Below are 16,756 nucleotides of genomic sequence, written 5' to 3'. Positions count from 1 at the left end.
AGAAGTTGAGAGGACTTGGAGGAAGGGATGGATTGGAATGTGTAGGAGAGGGAGGGGAGATGGGAAAACATTTGATTTCTGCAAAGTGAAGGAAAAGCTCCTTGGCGCCAAGGCCCACTCATTCATTCATCTGTGTTTTATTCATCCATTAATTCACTTAACAAAGAAGGGCTGTGCTTGGGGCTGGAAATTCAGTCAGAGGACAAGCTCTCCTTCCATTCACAGTTACAGTCTAAGGGCACAGACAGACTGTACATGCCTAGTGCACACGTCTAGCCCGTTGCCTGTGGCACATCCTCTCATAGTTACCATTCATTGAGCACCCAGTGCTTGCCAGAATTGTTAGGAGCTTTATGGATGTGACCCCAGCCCTCACCCAAGTCCTGCAAGAGAGGTATTAATATCGCCTGGGTTTCATAGGGGGTCCACAGAGCACTGAAATTCAGTCAAACAGGAATAGTTAGAACCAGGTCAATGAATTAGTGTTGAGTGCCCATTATATCATCAGCCATACAGTCAGAAACTGCCACATCCTTCTCCATCCAGTTACCTAGTTCTTAGAATGTCAATTTCCTCAACCTCTGTGTTGACATTCTTGGTTCCCTTGGTGTCTGGGCTGGCCCCCTGAAATCCTTGCCAGTCTGACCCCTCTGCCTCCAGGGCACCACTCCTTCCTGCTTCAGCCCTGCACCAGCCAGTCCAGATCCCAGAACAGAAGGATTAGCCATGTCAAGGGTTGGAGAAGATCATTCTGCTGGATTGTCAGCCCCACGAGGGCAGGGAATTTTGTCTGTTTTATTCACTGCTCTATTCCCTGGGCCAAGGACAGTGTGGGGCATGTATTAAATGCAAAATAATATCTGATAAATGAGGGAGGAAGGTAATTCCAAGCAAGGCAAGGGCTAGAGAGGCAGGAAAGAGTCTAGTGTATAAGAAGAATGAGAGAAAAATCAGAGCAGCTGAAGTGATTGATGGGATGGAGAGACAGGGAGGAGCTGAATTATGCAGAATCTTATAGGCCACAGTGTGAGGCATTCAGATTTTATTTATGTTTTGCTGAGTCATCACTGAAGAGTTTAAGCGAAGGGTATTATGCTTTAATTTCTGTTTTAAGATCTTGCAATTATTTATCTTTCTAAAGCTGTCATTCCCCTGCTTTAAAATCTTGATGGTCACAGGGACAAACATCTTATGATTCCACTTACATCAGAACCTAGAATAGCCAGATTCATAGAGACAGGAAGTAGAATGGTGGCTGCCGTGGGCTGGGGCAGGAGGAAACGTGGGTTTGTTTGGGATAGGAAAAACAGTTCTGGAGTTGAATGGGGCTGATGGTTACTCAATGATATGAATGTATTTAATAACACTGACTTGTACACTTAAAAATGGTTATGATGGTAAATTTTGTTATATATTTTTCAGAATTAAAAACAATATCTAAAAACTTTGATGTGAAGCCCACATTATAAAACATATATTTATCAGTAGTGCTCCATTGAGTACCAAATGAAAGTCAAGAGATTTAACATGGCAGAAAAGACCCTTTGGTTGGACTCCAACCTAACATTCTAGGCATAGCTTTTAACCATTCCACTATCTTCAGACAAACCCCAGACTCTCATAACTCCAAAACACAGTCCAGGCTGTTACTTCTTCTTCTTCTTTTTTTAAATATGCTTTATTGATTATGCTGGTACAGTTGTCCCAATTTCATTTCCCTTTGTTCCCCTCCACACAGTGACCCCCCTCCAGTTGTCTCCCCCACTTTAGTCCATGCCCATTGGTTGTGCATATAGTTCTTCTCAACATCTTCCTATCTACTCCATTCCCTCCTACTATGCTTCTTAATTCCTGCACCATCTCCCTCCCTTTCCCCCTTCCCCCTCTCCACTGACCTCCCCCCATAATGTTCCCCGTATCTATAATTCTTTTCCCACTCTCATTGCCTTCTTAGTTTGCCTTTGTTTAGGTTCCCTAGCTTCTGTTGTTGGTTGTTGTGATACAGTTTTCATTTCAATGTTCATAGTTTTGATCCTTTTTCTCCTAAACAAGTCCCTTTAACGTTTTATATAACAGTGCTTTGGATCTAATGAACTCCTTCAGTTTTACTTTGTCTTGGAAGCACTTTCTCTGCCCTTATATTCTGAATGACAGCTTCGCTGGATAGAGTAATCGTGGTTGTAGGTTTTGGATTTTCATTACTTTGAATATTTCTTGCCAGTCCCTTATTGCCTGCAGAGTTTGTTTTGAGAAATCAGCTGATAGTCTTATTGGGACCCCTTTATACGTAATTCTCTTCTTCTCTCTTGCTGCTTTTAAGATTCTCTCTTTATCCTTAATTTTTGACATTTTGATTATAATGTGTCTTGGTGTGGTTCTCCCTGGGTCCAGTTTTTCTGGAACTCTCTGTGCTTCCTGGACCTGTAAGTCTATTTCCTTCCCCAAGTTAGGGAAGTTCTGCTTCATTATTTTTTCACATAAATTTTCAATTTCTAGTTCTTCTTCACCTTCTGGCAACCCTATGATTCAGATGTTGGCCCACTTAGGTTGGTCCCATAGGTTTCTGAGCCTCTCCTCATTTTCATCACTTTTCATTTCCTCTTTTTGCACTGGTTGACTGTTCCTTCCCTATGTTATGATTTGTTGATTTGATCCCTGGTTTTCTTTCCCTCACTACTAGTTTCATATGTGTTTTTGTTCATTTCAGTAGGACTAGTCTTCATTCCTTCCCCATCTTGTTTAAGATCTGCTATTAGGTCTGTAAGCATTTTTATAACCAAACCTCTGAACTGTGCCTCAGAAAGATTTCCTACCTGCTGATCCGTTAGATCAGATATTTGCTGTCTGGTCAGCTGTGTGACTGGGATCTCTAACATGATCTCTGCCATCCTGACAGTTTTGTGTTTACCTTTGCTTCCTGCATGGGGCTGTCACACTCCCTATGCCTTAAGGGGCAGAGCCCCATGCACTCATCACTACCAGGTGACCCTTCTCACCACGCTGTGGCATTTTGTGTGTGGGGGCGGGGGTCCAAGATGGATTCTTGCCGTTTACTCTCTGCTGAGAGACCAGGAGTTCCTTCCTCCATCCCCACCCCCTCCGGCCTTCACAGTCCAAGGCAATGGGGGTCTGCCTTCCCCGGCGATGGAATCATGAGCTGATGGGTCTGGTCTGCAGCTGGGGGTGCTCCTCAGGTGTTTCTCGTCTCTTTTTAAATATGGGTGTCTGTGCTTACCGCAGTCCTGCCACTGGTCGCTGCAGCTGCTGCTGCTGGCACAGCTTGACCTCTTTGCTCTGGCTTCGCCTCTCCTACCCATCTGGATGAGCACCACTTGTTTATAACTTCATACGTTGGACTTCCATGTAGCTTTATTTTCTAGAACTTCTGGTTATTTCTGGTTTTGCAGTAGATGTATTCCTTCTTAGTTGTGGAGGGAGATGGAGAGTGTCAATCTAGGCCTCCATCTTGGCCGGAAGTCCCAGGCTGTTACTTCTTGATGCCAACTGTAATCTCAATCTGATCTTTCACATGGTTCTGCAACCTCCAATGTCCAGTCAGCTCACAGATCACCTTCCCCAACCCCCTTCCTTCCTGGCTCTTTGGCCTCTGCACTGGTGTTGGCCTGTTGTCAGTGGGTCTGCCACTTAACTAGGCAATGACCCCCCTGAGGACAAGGACTGTGCTATTGACTCATCTGTGATTCAGGGCCTAGTGCAGTACCTGGCAGGCAGTACATGCTCCAGAGCTGGTGGAACCAACTAATCCCCTTATAATACGGAAGTGTGAGTGCAAATTGCATTCAATGAGACTTAGCTATGGCATTTTCCCACAGTGGTATGACCAGGGAAAAAAACTCTTTACTTCAGGAAAATAGAGTCATAAACGACCAGGCATCTCTGCTTCTGTATGACCATAAGATAAAGTTCTGAGCCTCATTTCTTCATCTGTAAAATGAGAATAGTATATCATTCTCACAAGATTATTAAGATTAAATGAGATATAATTTGAAGAATACCTGACGCAGACCCTGCTGTATAGAAAATGTCCAATAAAAGTGAGCCCACTTTGGTTATAATAGTAAATACTAAAAAATAGCAGTTATTAGTGTTATTATATCCAGCTGTTACTTGTCTTTTGGATTGAGTGAGTGTTTTTACTATTTTTCCTAGTAGATGGTGTTGGCCTAACAAAACAATATATTTTCTTAGTAAATCTCTAGCTTTGAGCATGATTTCTTCCATAGGGTAGAAGTGCTTGATAAAATCTGTAGGTTGATCAATACATTATTAGTAAAAAAGGTCACACTTAAATTTATAAATTTTGCCAGGAGCATTTTAAATATGAATCTATGAGGCATTGTGGTTAAAATGTTAAGTGCAAACAAGCACTTTAAAATATAAAAATGGTATAAGTATCATAAGTTTTCATAAAGCAAATATGTGCAATAGACATTATCATTATATATATTTTTTGTAATTAAAAATACTAATTTTAAAAACAGATAATTCCAACTCACCTCTGTTCCCACAAAGAACTTTGTGCAGAAGTCCTCTATGGGCCTGAGAAGATTGGCCAACCCACTTTCCAGGTTTTGGTATGGATTCATTTCTCCAGACTTAATGGCTTTGCTCTCAGCTAACACTTTGTCTTTCAGAGGAGTATGAATAGAAAAAGCATATATTTATAGTGAATAATCTTTTAAAATACAGTTGTGTATATTTACACAACTGCTCCATTTCCTCCTCAGTGGGGTAGGCAAAAGTTCAAGCATCTTCAGACTTCTAATTTAGCAGTAGAATGCTTTTTTTCAAACCAAAGCTTATGCAGTACACCCAGTATGTAAAACTGATAGAAGCTGCATTGCACTTTGAAATATCTCCTGGGTGGTGATGGGGAGATACCTCTGTATACTTTTCAGGGAGTTTTGAAATGTTTCAGGGCACACAGTTTGAAAACCACTTCTGTATATTTGCATCATTTTGAAATTATTTACAGTAAATGTTGGACACAAAATATATTCCCTGGGGTATATCACCCTTGATATTCTCAATAAGATTTTCCAATGAAAACTGTCATTTTTACTCAGTTGGTATCATATGAAAAATTTTCAAACAACTCAAGATTAGCCTTTTATGTAAAAAAATTCTTTGACTTCTAAAAAGATAAATTCATTTAAAATGCGTTACTTGTTTGTCATAAGCACAGCATATAGGACATCACTTGTTTTCTGATTAGCCTAGATTTATTATTTATGAATATCAATGATTGTACTATATTATAGCTATAACTATACATGTAAACAGTAAAAGCATAGCTGATCTGGGGGCTGAAATTCAAATGTTATCTGTTTCTTTTTAAAAGTATCTTATCATTTTGTTTTAAAACAAAAACTTTATGATCTAAAATTAATAAATGTTATTTATTGAACCTTTGGAAAAGAGAGAAAAGCATGAGGAAAGTTATAAAACTTATCCATTATCATATCTTCCAGAGATAACTGCTATGAAAATATTGGTATATTTTTCTCTAGTTACCTTTCTGTGTGTGTATATATGTGTGTGTGTCTGTGTGTATTTAAATTTAACATTTTAGTGCTATATCTTACTTTGCCATATTTTAGACATTTTCTGAAGTCACTTACTAGTTTTTAAGAAATGTGATAGTCAATTTTGAGGAAAGAGGGTAGGGAAAATATGCTCACAAAACCCTCCTTACCACATCTCCTCAATACATACATCCTCTGGGTTATATCACCGATGGGAAAACAAAAAGCAAACATAAAAACCAACCAGCAAACATACATGAAAACTAAAATAGGAGAGGAAAACTTCAGCTATACCAAAAAATATATTGCATTTCAAAAAATCTTTAGCATAATTCCAGACCAAAAAAAAAAAAAAAAGAAATTATCATGACTTAGTAGGTACAGTCAATGATTACTTTCATTGTTTGGAATCAATGTGTTTTGAGGGGGGTCTTTTTTCCCATTAGATAAGACATTAAAAACAAGTATCCAAGTTAAGCCAACCATGGATCCACATTTTAAAATAACTGTGTCACAAAGTGTCAGTCAACAGTTCAGAAATAACTAGGCATATTCAAACACATTGCTCTTACTGAAAGATAGTCATAATACATTTAGCAAGAGCAAAAAGGCATTTTGTGTCCATTTAACATATAAAACTAAAGTCATTAAAATATTTATTTTAAATTCTTCACTCTCATTTCAATGTCTTTCTCTTTTTAAATAACATACATAAAGGTGTTAGTAGGATCTCACTTGTATGTGGAATCTAAAGAACAATATAAATGAGCAAACAAAACAGACTCATAGATACAAACAGGACAGACTGACGATTGCCAGAGGGGTGGGGGGCAGGGGAACTGGGTGAAAAGGTGAAAGGATTGAGAAGTACAGATTGGTAGTTGCAAAATAGTCATGGGAATGTAAAGTACAGCATAGAAAATATAGTCAATAATACTATAATAATTATGTATGGTGCCAGTGGGTATTGGAAATATCAGGGGGAACACTTTGTAAAATATATGATTGTCTAACAACTATGCAGTACATCTGAAACTCATAAAATAATATTGAATGTAAACTTTAACTGAAAAAAAATAATTAAATTAAGTTTAAAAAAAAGAACATAAGCCGTGTTTAAAGCAAAACAAGCTGTAAGGGGGTTAGAGATCAAACCTAATGAAGCTGGCACACAACTTGGAAAGACTATATATCTCTTAGTAGAGTAGAACATGTACATAACTTATACATAAACACATGTTCATGGGAAATAAGTGCTCAAAATGGTTTCCTGAAGGGGTGCAAGATGGAAAAATTTGGAGTCTTCTGATTTAACAAAGGAACACAAAAGCCTGATCCAGGGACCACTGTTAGTAACACAAAGGAAGAGGCACATGTGAGATGCATCGTGACTGACAATTTAATTATTCTGTGTGAGGGACAGCACATGGGGGGCCTGAGGAGAGAGTCCAGGGTGACTCCGATCTTATTCTAGAGAAAGGAGAGAAAGGAGGTGGAGGATTTTTGGCAGAGATAAAAGAGGAGACCACATTACCAGAGGGAGAGTGTAATGAGAAAAGCACACAGCTAAAGCTGGAATCTGAGTACATCCAGTGATGAGGGCAGCAAGGTAAAAATGGGACCAGGCAGAGAAGAGGAACTGAACGAGTATCAGAAAAGTCACAAAAGCCAAGAAAAAGACTTTAGTGGATAGTTTAATGTGGAGGAGTCAAAGAGGAGGTGGCCAAAGGAAAATGACTTTACTCAGACTTGACCAAACCAACTTGGATATTTATTAAATTCAACATCATCCTTACAGGTCATGGATTTTCCACCGAGGAGAGTAGTGATTAATAGCAGCTAACAGTTATTGAAAGCTTACCACATGCCAGGCACTAAACTGTGTGCTCATGAACCATTCCATTCAATTCTCACACTAATCCAAGGTGGTTAAACATTAATCTGCCTTCAGTAATGAGTCAACCGAGGCTCAGAGTGGTTAAGTAACTTGGCCAAGATCTCACCCCCAAGTGGCTAACATTTATTGTGAGTTGATGATGTGGTTTTCTTAGAGTTTTACATGTATCAACTCATTTTATCTTCAGAGTACTCTATGAGGTACTTATCTGTGTTCTTACCCTGCCCTGCCCCCTCCTATTGTCTCCTCTCTGCAAACAGGTTAAAAGAAGAAAAGTAAAGCACACAGCGGTAAAATAATTGTTTGACCTGGTCAAACAATAAATTATAGCTTTGGGATTTAAACTTGAACCATCGACTCCAGAATCCACACCCTTAACCATTACATCACATTACTTAGAAGAATTATAACACAAGCTCTGAAGGTAATCCCAAAAGAGGAATTCCCAAACCATTTACAGCAAAGTTTTCCTCATTGGAATAAAGACAGAACTTAAAAGGGCAGTATTACGACCTAACATGGCAGGCCAAGGGTGAGTGGCCTATGGCCACTAGATGGCAACAGAGTACCAGACACTGATGCTGAGATGGAGTGACTAGCCTGGACTTGAGATTCGCAGGGTCAAGAAGCAAAATGTGGTGAAGAATCATGTGAGTGTTTTTTAGTCAACAGGCCCAAGTCATCCCAGAGTAGATGGATAGCTGTCAGTGTGTGTGAAGGAGACCCAAAATACCATAGTTAGATTTCAAATGTCCTGAAAGCTGGCTGTGTACCCAGGAGGCAGGACATGGCTATAGTAACTGCCTTTAGAGATCAGGGACATGTGTTAGCGAAATCCACGGCATTACCAAGTAAAATTTCATTCTGTCCAGGACCTTTGGAAGTGTCTGAAAGTGGATTTCTGGACACATATAAGGGGGCATAGCCAAACTAGAGTCTCAGCTGAGAATTTGAAAACGTGTCCACTCCCTTTCTGAACTAAATTAGCCAAATATGTATGACTTTCTCTAAGAAACCCAAAAAATGACTGTCTGGGACGAGAACACTCATTTGATAAGGAATATTCTTGTCTGATGACATTTGGGGTGTGCTTCAAGGTTCTTCATTGTACGCAGGCACTTCCTGAAGTGGAGGTAGATATGTACTCGTTACATATGTTAGTATCTGTCTCACCAGGATGTAAACCCCATGAAAGGAGGAACTTGTCTTTTTCACAGCTATCTCCTCAGAGCCTGGCACTTGGCAGAACTTTAATGAATGTTTTGAATAAATACATATATAAATATGCAGATAACAGTGTAAACATTATTCTTTTAAAAAGTAAAGGATCACAATATTTCTGGTCACATTTAGCATTATGTGTCTATTCCATAGTGTTAGTGGTCTCTATGCAAAACTGAAATACAATGTTCTTTAAGGGGCAAAAAAGGTCTCTATCTTCTGAAATGGTACCATATTTAGGCAGTCTTCAGAAAGACATCACCTAGGAGTTTAACACTGGTAAAGAAATGAAGGATCAACAGAAATGACACTCACCTTAAGGACATTAAAGTTTAGATACATTTGTTTTTAGAAAGTCGTATCTCATAATGATGTTTTAAAAACACACTTTAGAGAAACTTCTGCTGTGGCCAAGATAGAGCAATTAGTATTGGACTTAAGCTCTCTCACTGAAAACAACCAAAAACAGGCAAAATACATGTAATTGTATTTTAAAAATTGGATATTAGATCACAAAAGACATTAATCCCTGAGAGATGGTAGAAAAAAAGATGGTAGTTTTAAACCTAATCATATAAATAACTAAATGAACTCTAAATGTTCTAAATGTTCCAATTAAAAGACAGAGGTTACCAAATTTGATTTTTTTAAAAAGCAAGACCTACAAGAAATGCATGTCAAAGGATAAAAAAGGTATACTGTGCTAACATAAGCCAAAGGAAAGCTGGGTGGCCAAAGTAATATTAGACATAGTAGATTTCAGAGCAAAGGATGTTACCAATTCATCAAGAGGATGTAATAATCCTAAACATTTCTGTATCTGATAATGTGACGCTCAACACTGTTAGTCATTAGGTAAATGCAAATGAGATATCAATACTCACCTTTTAGAATGATTAAATTAAAAAGACTAGCCATACTGTTAGTGAGGAGGTGGAAAAACTGGAACCCTCGTACACTGGCTGGTGGGAGCATAAAATGGCACAACTGCTTTGGAAAACATTTTGGCAGTTTTCACAAAAGTTAAACATCCACTTGCCATATAATCTGATTGTTCCATTCCTAGGTATTTACCCAAAACAATTGAGAGCATATATCCAAACAAAGACCTGTATATGAATGTTCACAGAAACTCTATCTGTAATAGCCTTAAGCTGAAAACAATCCAAATGTCCATCCACAAGTGAATGGGTAAACAGCTATGGTATATTTATACAATGAAATACTCCTTTGGAATAAAAAAGAATAAACTATTCATACACACAACAATATGGATGAATCTCCAAATAATCAAGCTGATAGAAAGAAGCCAGACCAAAAAGGAGTATATGTTGTATAATTTACATAAATTCATAGAAAACATAAACTGACATATAGTGACAGAAAGCAGATCAATGGTTGACTGAGGACGGAGGTTGGTGGAGATGCTGGAGGGATTACAAAGGGAATTCCTATATGAGTTTACTGTTGGGAATGATGGATATGTTCATTACCTTGGTTATCGTGATGGTTTCATGGGTTTTTAATATGTCAAAACATGTTAACTTGAATGCTTTAGCATGTGCATTTCATTGTATGTCAACTACATTTCAATAAAAGTGAATAAGGAAAAAAAACACTTTAAAAGCTATAATGATATCCTTAATATAAACTGGATAAAAGCAATAAACATCCTCATAATCATCTCTGTTAATGAGGTTAAAAAAATAAGACTAGGACATTTAATGTTATCTTTTTACAAGTTACATTAACTTCTCTTGGTCTTGGTTTCCTTAATTGTGAACTGGTAATGAAAATTCCCAGCTTGCAGGACTTTTGTGATCATTAGCGTGTTTTATTTGCCATGGTACCCCCAGGGCCTAGCACTTCATAAATATCTGTCAAGTGAATGAAAGCATGTGCAATATTAGCACAGTATCTGACTCTTGGCTGGAATTCAATAAATTGTAACCAATAATTGAGTACAAAGAGGAGGAGGGGGAGGAGAAAACGCACCTCAGAGTCCCCCTGGAATGAAGCAGTCCCAAATAAATAAATAATATGCACCATTTTAATAGTAATTCAATTTTTTCACAGATTTTAAATGTTTCTGCAATTACATGTGTTATTTTTCTTCCTTTATGGCCCCTGGCTAATGTGCATTGTTTGGGAAGGCTATTCATACTCCAAAATTAAAAACAATTTTCCTCTAGTAGTTTTATATTTTAGTTTTTACATTTATATCTTTAAACCATCTGGGTTTTCTATTTGAACATAGTCTGAGTTGGGAATCTTAAGTTTCTTTTCTTAGTGGCTTTACTGCCATTTCATCCAGTCTTTCCAAAGGACCCAAATCACTTAATATCAGAACAACATTGCTACTGATTTAATACCAGCAGCAACTGCCAAGGATAGCTTCATCCCTCAGGTCCCGCTCCTGCGTGCTGTCTTTGCCAGATGGCTGCTTCTCTGAGGGCCCTCCTTCCCTCCTGCGGGGTGTCCTGCTCTCCATGGCTCTTCTTCCTGTGTCCTGGCTTTTCTGCACTCCCCCGCTCCATCTGCGCCCTTCTCCTGATCTCTTTGTAGGACCCTCCATCCGCACGATGCTTCCCTGGCCGCTCTGCGGGTTCCCCCTGTGCGAGTCCTGCTGCTTGAACTTTCTCAGGCCTCAGTCTTGATCTCCTGATGGACGGGGGTGGCCCCCCAGAGGGGTGGCTGCATCTTCTCTGCGCTGGGCTGCAAGGGGGCTCAGAAGCCACGGGGTTTTGAAGAAATGGTCGTGATTTCTCTGACAGTGTTTTGGAAATTCCAGTCTTTGTCTGGAGTGATGAATTTCGGACCACTTGCCACTGTTTTTAGCCCTTTGTAGGAGCCAGGGAACTTGGGGGAGCTTCTGAGGGAGAGTCTCTGCTCCAGCAGGAGATGTTTGCGCTCAGTGAGGTCCCTTTTCTCTGTACGCAGTCTCCTGTCACTTTTCTAAAGCAAATCTCTGGTTACAATCCTCTGGCTTTCTGTTTTCTAGTATAATCTTCAAGTTCGTGTTGAAAAACATGTTAAGTCTCAGTTTTCTGTTATCTTGACTATGGATGAATCTCTTCAAGCCTACAGGTTTTTGGGGTAGTGTAAATAGTTCTGCGAGCCCACAGAGAGCAGATGTTCACTGGCTAGAACCTCAAAGGAAGTCTTTTATTTTTTTCTTTTTAAAAATCCTCACCAGAGGACATGTTTATTGATTTTAGAGAGAGGAAAAGGGAGGGAGAAAGAGAGGAAGGGAGAAACAGTGGTGGCCTTCTGTGCGTGCTGGGACTGATCCCAAAACCCAGCCCTGTGCCCTGACAGAGAATGGAACCTGAGACCTTTTGGTTTGCAGGTTGACACCCAACCAAATGAACCACACCAGCCAGGGCAGGAAGTCTTTTTTTTTGTATGAGGTGTTGGGTTTTATCTACAAAACACATGCCTTGAAAGTAAGTTTTGCCCAAGGTGGGTATTAGATATATAATAGATTTTTCTTAGATGTCCTATCATTTAACAGAAGGTTGGAAAACTTGTAAGTGGAAATCATTTTGATAGACAAATATTTGGAAAATACTTTAGTTGCTAGCAATTCTTGTACATTTTCATTATGCATTATATTCAAGGATAGTCAAGCATACCTTTTTTCAGTAGTTTTGACAGCTTATAGGTGCACCCTTCAATTGCTACAACAAAGGTGTATGGGTTGAAATAGATTTAGAAGTCAATTATTATTTCTTTACTTGGTTTTATCATGGCACTGTAAATATATTAATTTGCTATTGTATTCATATTGAGAATAATAATCTTGTTTCTTAGTATTTCATAACTTATTTTGCTAGACTTGGAGTATGTCCCATTCTAAAGAATTATATTTTGAGCATATTTATTAAGTGGGCTTCATCGATTTTGTTTAATTTATTAAGCTTTCAGAAATACATGAGCTCAATAAATGTTTGTGAAGTTGAATTGAAGTGAATAGTTTCAAATTTTTTTGTGTGTAAAAGCAGTTTTAATGTGTTGGTTATAGCTATTATACCCATTATGAAGTTCCATATTAGAGAGTTTGATTTTTTGTACTCCTTTTACAAATTAGTCTCTCTTAGCAAGTAACTTTAGACATAATAATCTATTAACACCGAGACTATCAAACACTTTTTTAATAACCAAAGACAGTTACCTTGTGTCTTGTAAAGGAGCTGGTCTTCACCCAGGCTTACTTTGGTTGGGCAGTGGTCTAAACTAGTTTCACCTTTAGATAGTCTTAGCTTTGGGGAGAACATACAAGAAAGATTATTTCCATAGATCCTTAAATTATTCTTGTTTTACCTTCTGCCCCAGATAGCTGTTTTCCATCTCCCCATCTTTCTCTCTCCTCTATCAGATTTCTAGTTGCCTTTCCCGGTGGCAAGCACCTATGCCACAGTTTCTAAAACCTGCTACTGAAGGGAACTTACCTGGAGGCTCATTTCCAAATCCCAAAGTCTTATGTGTTGTGTAATTTCTGAAAATGTTTTGTATTCTATTTCATAACACACCCTTATTGGTTTTAATACAAAACAATAGCTCATTTCTCTGTTCCCTAAACCTTTCTGTTAAAGGAAGCTCCAGAAAGGTGTTCAGGAACCTTGCATCTGCCCAGCACTGCCGAGTCCCATGGGGGCACACGCGTGCCTCTGAGTTCCAGAAGTGGCCCTGGGTCTGCACCAGAATGGAAAATGGTCATGCTTTATACTTTCCCCTCAGAGTTCCCTGCCAGCTTTTCTCGATCAGGATGCCTGTGCATAGGCTATACAGTTATTCTCAGGTGTGTTTTTGCTTGCTTGTTTCTTGTAAAACTATTTACAGCTCACTAAATCCTAGCCCAGAAAATTTCTTATCTTCTCTTTCTAATTTCTAATCCAAGTTACGTCTCTTCTATTCGGAACAAAGACAAAATAATGCAATTCTAGTGATACTTATAAATCAAATGGAAAAAAAGTATTAATTTTGGAGTTAGATGTTGCAAAGAAAGAGAGCATCAACATCAGCAGTTCATGCATACTTTCCATACACATCCCATGACGGCCATATCTTTCTTAAATTAAAATTGCTTTTCTTGAGCTCTGCCTTTCAAGATAAGTACACATAATTTCTTGTTCAATTATTTTTCATTTTTGATGATCATAGGCATTACACTACTCTTTTCCTACTACTCATGTGCAAAATATCCAGAACTCAGGCTACAATAGAGGTAAAATTAGCTTTTCTGGGCTAACCTGGGAGTGCACCCACGTGCAGACAGCTGATATGCAATTCAACAATTATTGTGCAAACTATTTGTAAGTTGTGGCTTGCTTACACATGAACAAATATTAACTTCAAGTTCACAATAATTGTGATTTTGGGCTTGATGTAGGCAGGCATCATGATAACCAAATCAATGAATTTATTGGGTGAATGAATACATGAATGATGAAGTCCTTTGTTAACCTGAGCTGCTCTATTTTTAGTGTCTATATGTATGTCTATGCATATAAATTATATAGAATATAGAATAAATCCTTTGTTACTTACCTTAGAGAGGGGTTTCCAGGAGAGATCTAGATGCAAAAAGGTAGGTGGTATATCATGAGGGATTTCAATAGTTTCTTCTTTCTTTTTCTCTGTTGGTTGAGGGGTTGCAGCTTTCTGTGGTCTGATATCCCAAAAACATATTGTGCTTTAAAAAAAAGTTTTCATTTTTAAAAATAAGTACAAATAAGAGGGGCAACCTCAGGACTACTATCCTTGCTGCTACACATTAGCAATGCAGTCATGGTTATATTTTAATATCTTTGAAAGTAAGATTTTTATGAAATGAATTTTTTATATTTTAGAAAATTATGCAGTTCATAGGGCTATTTAATAACTTTGCTGGTCTTGAGACTAATATTATCAAATATGAGAATTGAGTTGGGAGATAGGCACAATCTTTTTTTTAACGTAATAGCTTTTTTGAAATATAACTCAAATACCCACAAATTCACCAATTTAAAATGCACAATTCAATGGTTTTTCATATATTCACAGAGTTGTGCAACCATCACCACAATTAGTTTTAGAAGATTTTTATCACCTCCAATAGAAACCCTGTACAGATTAGTGGTCACTCCCTATTCATATATACATAGTGAAAACACCACATATATCAATGGAGTTAGATTTACTGTGCTTTTTATATAATTGGTGTTCAATAAATGTTATTTCTGTTCTTATTTCTCCTTCCTCACAGGTTGATTATGAAAATAAGATGAGATAATGTATGTAAAAATTCTTTATGAAATTTCACACATACATAGTGTTGTTATTAGTGCAATAAACTTGGTAAAAATTTATAATGAAACTTGTAGAGTACTGTAGTATAAAGGGCCTTTGTATTAATTATGTGAAAACATATGATGAAAACCACAAAAAGTCTGCCACATGAGCTCCATAACTTCTAGCACTGAGGTTATGAGTAACCTGATTAATAAATTTAAGATATTATTAGAGATTTAGATGTGCATACATTTAGATAAATGGATGGTAACTAAAAAGAAACAAAACTTGTACTCATTTATGTAAATTATTTAATTAATACTAATAACTTATTCATCTTAATAATGACTAAAGTAAAATTAAGTGAATTCATTTTGATAAATTTATTAAATTTTAAATACAGAAATCATTAAAATTAGTAATCATTTTTGTATTTTAAGAAACAGAAATCTTTGGGAGAGTACCACAAATGATGAAATAATATTTATTTTAAAATATAATTATAGTTGATTTAAAACTGTTTCAAAATTACATAGCTCTTCTTGAATCTCATTTATGCTATTAATTTACATTATTTGTGAAATGGTTATGCTAAACACATATATTTTCACTTGAACATCTGTATAAATTAATCACACATTCTTAATTACTGGAACCTTGTTTTATCTTATTCTAGTATAAGACCTTTGGTATGGCTGAAGTATAAAGATTAGGACCAATGAGTTTTCCAGATAACTAAGAGTTAGCTTTTCTAAATGCATTTTTTTTTCATTTTAACAATTTTTGAAGGAACTAGTCTTAGAATATTTCTAAATTCAAGGGCCATCATTATAAACAACAGTCAAGGATCTGTGTCTTCAATATAGAACATGTAGTATTTTTAGTCTGCTCAGTGTTCCTAAATGTTTTCCAAGGCTGCTGAAGAACAGCATAGCTCCACCTTTGTGGTTTACAATCAACATACCATGAGCATTTCTCCATTAAATAATAATATAATTTTAATTGCTGCATAACATTCCATATGGCCCTATAGACACTACATGTTGCTTTCGCCTGGAGATTAATCACTCTCTCCCCATATTGTTTGGAGGGAACTTCTTCTTTCCTATTGGATGCAGTCAAGTTGGAACTATTACTCCAGGTGCGCTGCCATTCCTTCCCTGGCCACAGAGGTGAGTTCATAATGTAATAGAAGTCAGCCAGACTGCCCAGTGACACAAGGGTTGGAACAGATGCATTTATAATGGAGGGGCTGGCCATTTATTCCTGCTACCCAACCCCCTGGGGCTCTTTCTGAGGCCTGGGTTAGCTCTTCCTTTTATTCAGCAACACCATTACTTACTAGCTATGATATAGAATATAATTATACATGTCGTCGTCGTCGTCGGCAGCCGTCCGTCTCGAGAGACGATGGTGTAGCTTCTCAAGAGTCCATCTGCACCGCCGAGAATGGCTGTGCAGTCCGACTCGGGAGTGACATGGTAGTATCTGTCTCCTCCCGTGTTGAATCGACATCTTGCGATGACGCTGAAGCTACAGAGCCTGGGCAGGGTAATATGGAGGGTCTGCTGTTGCCCATGCAGCAGACGCCCCCTCTCTTCGCAGCTGAAGGGTCCAAGGGAAAGATGGAGTCGATACAGCTTGGCTTCAGGTGCGCCGCAGGAGTTGCCGGTGTTGACTACAACGTCAAACCGCCTTAGGGACTCCGGCTCCGGATTTTCTGTCGGGGTTTACTCCCTTAGCCTTTCCCCTGAAGAGGTATGCCGCAAGGCAGCGGAGGTTTTTTGGAGTCAGAGTTTTCCTTCTCTGAATTATACAT

General features: G+C 38.1%; 1 protein-coding gene across 2 annotated transcripts in view; it reads right to left on the bottom strand.

Moving 5' to 3' along the window:
• The window catches only part of DNAI3 (dynein axonemal intermediate chain 3), a 64,330-nt gene that overhangs the window by 14,631 nt on the left and 32,943 nt on the right, over positions 1-16,756 (bottom strand). The window contains exons 14-16 of one of the 2 annotated variants that reach the window (XM_090271701.1): positions 14,215-14,359; positions 12,833-12,926; positions 4,518-4,624 (exon numbers count right to left, since the gene is read on the bottom strand). In XM_090271701.1, coding sequence (XP_090127827.1) covers positions 4,518-4,624; positions 12,833-12,926; positions 14,215-14,359 — 346 coding nt within the window. Of the gene's footprint in view, positions 1-4,517; positions 4,649-12,832; positions 12,927-14,214; positions 14,360-16,756 lie in introns of both variants that reach the window. The other variant, XM_090271700.1, reaches the window with a different exon arrangement.

This window comes from Furipterus horrens, unplaced genomic scaffold, assembly GCF_987537825.1.
Source record: "Furipterus horrens unplaced genomic scaffold, mFurHor1.1.pri manual_scaffold_3, whole genome shotgun sequence".
Classification (NCBI taxonomy): Eukaryota; Metazoa; Chordata; class Mammalia; order Chiroptera; family Furipteridae; genus Furipterus; species Furipterus horrens.
Note: the sequence above shows the minus strand (reverse complement) of the source record. Positions and strands in the feature narration are given on the sequence as shown.